We start from the raw sequence: 5,381 nt of genomic DNA, 5'->3' as shown, positions 1-5,381 counted from the left end.
CACATGTTTGAACTTGATTGGTAACCAGTGTAATCTATTGTATGATCATGTGTTTGTTTCTTGAATGAGTCTAAGTATGGTTCTCTTTGATACATTTCATATTTCTTAGTCGGGTGTTTTAAACGAGCTTGTGCGAATCACGCTAGTATTGGTTCACGCTAGTATCGGTTCGCTACACAAGTTTGGACTTGATCAGCAATTAGTGCAATCTATTATATAATCATATGTTTCTTTCTTAAATGATTGATGCATTTCATATTTCTTAATCCTATGTTTTGAAAAAAAATATGGTATGACAGCATGTCTCAACAAACATATGTTTTTAACATAACTTTAGAAAAAGCATATGAAATAAGCGAACTCAATTAAGATTAGTTCAAGTAAACTCTAAACAAGAGATTTCGGATAATAAAATCTTTATAGACATAATTTTTCGGATTTCGACTGGTTATAATATGAAACCAGCATTTATAAACTAAAAATGACAACTAGAAATGTAACATGTGACACACTCGGCCAAACAAGCGACGATTAGGAACGTTATTATTATCATCATTATCATGACAGTTTAATCTTAACAAAACCTGTGAATGTCAAAAACAGTTGGAATATCACACAACAAAAAAAGTTGGAAGTTACGGCAACGAATGCCAACCCAACATGTTTCTAGCCTTACGGAACACCAATAGTTTTATTAAATAGTTGGTTGTTTAGAGTTCCATTTCTCATTGTAACAAATTTGCATGCAATATGGGATCTTAAAGCGGGCCTGGGAATGTCCCGTTCTCCCTTTGCTCGTTCCATCTATCAATCTGCATCGTCACAAAAATTGAATTATAAAAACAATGCACAGAAAATAAAAACAGTCCTTGCTCTTTTTCCTTATTGTTAACTTAAATTAGACGAATAAAATTTACACAACTGATTTTAGCAAAGTTGCAGCAACTGATAATAGACACTTTGTTTTGACAAGAATGTGTCATGAAACATCTTATGCGTTAATGTATCCGTATGTGACATGTCACAGAGTCACACATTTAATAACTATTTTTGGATATAATAACTTTTAGTAGAAGAATTAACTCTTTCAAACATGTAAATCTACCTTCTTTTTTCAGGAAAGCATTATTTGCACATGTGGTATCGCATAAGAATTATCTATCCAGAGTTGGTTGCTAAAAACAGTATAAATTGCAAGTTTGTATCTACTTTTCACCTACATTATGTTGTTTTGAGTACTAGATATAAACCTTTTACAGTTAAAACACATAAGTACGTCTACATTTAGAGTTATGTAAATAAATGTTAAGTCATGTTCTTATAACTAACTTTATTTTAATTACCATGAAACGTATTGATATGATAATATTAACGATGAAAAGTGAACATACCCATTCGCCTGGGCAAAGTGCACGATAATATTTTGCAAATTTATCGCATTCAGAAGCATCTTCTTCTCCCTTTGCAGCCACACACCTGATAAATCATAACAAAACAATAAATAAAAACTAACAAATACGAAATTTTGAAGAGGCAAATTCATATACATCCTTCTAAATTTCATAATATCATACACACGCATAATATATAAACAAAAGGTTAAGGCTCACCTATGGTACTCAACATATCTAGTAAAGCAATGCCGGCTTTGATTTGTAGTTGGAAATCGATAATCTCCAGGGGCGGTCTCTAGCTGTTAAAAAACCGTCTTAATTAGCAAAAAAGTTAAAATCTCATGTATAAGATTGAGTTGATAATGCAACAACAGAAATTCTTTATATTTATTGCCATTGATGCTTAAAAAAAATAAAATAAAATAAAATTGTTCTCTAGATAATAAGAAAACTGCGGTCTCTTTGATTTTGAAAAAACAAATCGCATAGCTATCAAAATTCTATTTTAAAAATGTATTTTCAAAATTAAAGTTAAGAGTGAATAATACGCTGATCGTATAAAACTTACCTTAATCTCGGGTTTTTCATCAGCAGTGTTTTCTTCTTCAGCATTTTCACTGCTTCCTTCAGTGGCAGCAGGCGTGTCAACTGCCTCGGTGACATCGTTAGTAGATTTCTCGGTTGCTGCAACGGCTTCTTCAGCAGCAGCAGCATCTGCAGGTTCAGGGTCACTTTCTTTGACTACAGCGGTGACTGGTGGCTCAACCGCATCAGTAGCAGCAGGTGGTGCGGGGGCGGCTTCAACAGCTTCCTTGTCAGCACTCTTGTCTTCAGATTCTGTAGTTACTTTCACCTTCTCTTCTGCATCCTTGAGCAGATAATCCTACACGAAAATAAATGTATGTTTAAACAATGGATTCAAATCAAAGTCTAATCTTGAATATTCTTAAAATTGATAAAACAAAAAAAATCAAAAACAATTGAGAGTTCGTGTATTATCATAATAAACTTCTAGGCCTATGTCTCTGTAAAAAGTAGAGGACTCCCTAAACCTTCAATAATTCACATACAAATTCATGTGTAGTATGTTACTTGATCTCCAAATTTACCAAACTATAATTAACAACTAAAGTATTACTACTTGTTACTAAGCCACTCAAAAATTATGCTAATCAAGGTTTTTACAATTGCTCTATAGGAGAAACAAAAAACAACAATAAAAGATAAATGAAAATCTGGAGACGCCAAAAGCACAGATACGGACAGAAGTCGAACAACTATACCAAATTCAATATTACAATCAGCGTATTTCTCGCCTCATAAATAGACCAAACTATCTAGTTGCTTCACTGTTAAAATCTGACCATAATTCAGACATTGATTCACTGACTGTAAACTTAGCTATACAGTATCATTTGAACTCATACAACATATTAAAAGTTAAAACCTCATTTCATAACAAATATTTCAGTTACAAAACTCAAATTATTAATAAACAGAGTAACAAAACAGTCAACCAATGATATTGCATAACTTCAAAACAGCGTAAAGCAACTAACTTTAAACATATAAAAATATCATTTTAACTCATACAGCAGCACATTAAAGCCTCGTTTCATTACAAAATTTTCAGATATGAACTCCAATTAAAAATCAACAGAGTAACAAAACAGTCAACTGATGATATTGCATAACTTCAAAATAGCCAAAAAAAATTTATCTAATTTAAACAAAATTCTCAAAAACCGATATCAAAAGTCAAATTACATTCAAAAACCAAACACACTAAATTCCTTACACATGTACCTAAATTCGTTACAAATCGGCATTCAAAAACCAGTACTGGGAACCTCAATCCAAGCCAAAGTTCCATTTTTTTTTCATAAATCATAAACTTTTACATACAAATTAAATTAATGTGCTAACTGTGAGAATCAAGTAGTGTAATTATATATACAACATGGTGTAATTATAGTATAGTGTAATTGATGTAATTACATAACTACACTACTTGTATGTATAATTATATTACAGCATATAACAACCTCATTTCTTAAAACACAAATTTCAGCTATAGAACCATAATTATTAACTTTCAGCTTAAAAAACAACCAATCAATTTATTTAAAGTTAGCAAATGTCCCACATATTAATATCTAAAGTCAAATTACATTCAACAACATAGCACATAAAATTCCTTACACCCGTACTTAAATTCATTACAAATTTCACATATAAATCTGCATTTGAAAACGGATACTGAACTCAGATCGAAACCCGATTCAACCTAAAACAGTATCATGACTTAAAACACAAAACACGCAAAAGTTAAATCTAGGAATACAAACAAGCCAAGCTACTCGCTATCTACGAGATCAGATCGATAAAAAGCTTTGAGATAGAGCCAATCCCGGACCTCAAATAAAGCTAGTTTAGTTATCAAACCTGAGCTCGAGCTTGTATGGGAAGCTAGTTTAGATATCGAGTCCGGGCTCGAGCCTTGTACGGGAAGCTTGTTTAGTTTTAACAAAACAATCAACTAATAAAAATGTATACTTTCAAAACAACCAAACAATTTATCTAAAGCTAACAAATTTCTCGAGAGTTAATATCTAAAGTCAAATTAAATTAAAAACGTAACACATAAAATTCGTTAAACGTTAACAAACTTCTCAATAACTGAAACAAGCCAAGCTACTTGAGCTTCGGATTAATAAAAAGCTCAAATAAAACTCGTTTAGTTATCAAGCCCGAGCTCGATCCTTGTACCGGAAGCTCGTTTAGTTATCAAGCCCGAGCTCGATCCTTGCACCGGAAGCTCGCTTAATTTTAAATAAACAATCAACTAGTGAAATGCATAATTTCAAAACTTATTTAAAGTTATAACAAATGTCTGACAAATTATTTTTTTTTTTATTTTTTTTTTAGAGAAATTATTACATTCAAAGTCAAATTACATTCAATAACCTAACACATAAAATTCAAATTACAAATCTCACAACATATCAGCTCAAATTCAACAAATAAGCACAAATCAACTCAGATCCGAATCCGATTCAAGTTAAACAGTATCATAACTTCAATTACAAAACATGCAGCAATTGAATATGTACTATTAGTATTAATATTATTATTGTACCTGAGAGAGAGAGTTGGTCTTATTATTATCGGATTCCGCCATTGGAGACGAGATTTGAGGGATTAGGTTTCTTACAAATCGGCAAACAAAGAGGATGATTGTTTTGTTTTTTGTGTTATATATTTTTTATATTGGGTCATGGGCCTTGGGATATTTGGGCCAAGTTTGACAGAATCGGTATATATTTTTATTTTTTAATTTCAAAATTATCAGACTTCATAGAAACATCCAAACGATTTACAATGAAGTGGCAGGTAAGCAGGCAACAAGCGTGGCAGGTAAGCGGCCAAGTTTTGGGTTAGTTTTTATTTTATATTATACCGTTAAAGATGGAAAAAAAACGTTAAAACACTGGGTTGGGCAGGGTAAACCGGTTTCTAAACCGACCTAGTAATACATAAATACTAGTTTGATTCGAACCGATTCTAACCCGGCCCTACATAAAAGTATGGGTATCAATTCCCACTCTCGTGGCCCTAACAGGTTTGTAACCTGAGTTGATTCTCCTTAAACCAGTTTCAAACTGTAAGTTTGTACACCTAAATTGGTTTTAAATAGACCTATATACCAATTTGTACAGGTTTTGAATACTTTTTGTGAAAACCGGTTTACAACCTGAACCGGTTTCCCCATAAACCAATTTTGACTAAACCGATTCAATTGACGACCCTAGATCTTTTTGACTCAGGGGAAGATTCATTTTACTTTTTTTTTATTATTGTATTTTTCAAATTGGGTCATGAGGATAGGTTTGGGTGGGTAAACTGGTTTCTAAACCGACCCAATAACACATAAATACTAGTTTGATTCAAACTAATTCCAATATGATCCTACCTGGAAGTATGGGT

At 32.2% G+C, this 5,381-nt stretch overlaps 1 protein-coding gene across 1 annotated transcript; it reads right to left on the bottom strand.

Annotated features, from left to right (window-relative positions):
* Nucleotides 1-516: 516 nt before the first annotated feature.
* LOC143570159 (uncharacterized) lies at nt 517-4,608 on the bottom strand. Its single transcript, XM_077055890.1, has 5 exons — nt 4,534-4,608; nt 1,963-2,277; nt 1,611-1,693; nt 1,392-1,476; nt 517-812 (listed from the first exon to the last, which is right to left on the bottom strand). Exons 1-5 carry the CDS (start codon nt 4,573-4,575, stop codon nt 759-761), a joined length of 579 nt encoding a protein of 192 aa, XP_076912005.1. The 5' UTR covers nt 4,576-4,608; the 3' UTR covers nt 517-758.
* Nucleotides 4,609-5,381: the final 773 nt, after the last annotated feature.

This window comes from Bidens hawaiensis, unplaced genomic scaffold (genome assembly GCF_021521415.1).
Source record: "Bidens hawaiensis isolate Kalapana, Puna unplaced genomic scaffold, B.hawaiensis_p1.1 tig00024841_1, whole genome shotgun sequence".
In the NCBI taxonomy this organism is placed as follows: Eukaryota; Viridiplantae; Streptophyta; class Magnoliopsida; order Asterales; family Asteraceae; genus Bidens; species Bidens hawaiensis.
Note: the sequence above shows the minus strand (reverse complement) of the source record. Positions and strands in the feature narration are given on the sequence as shown.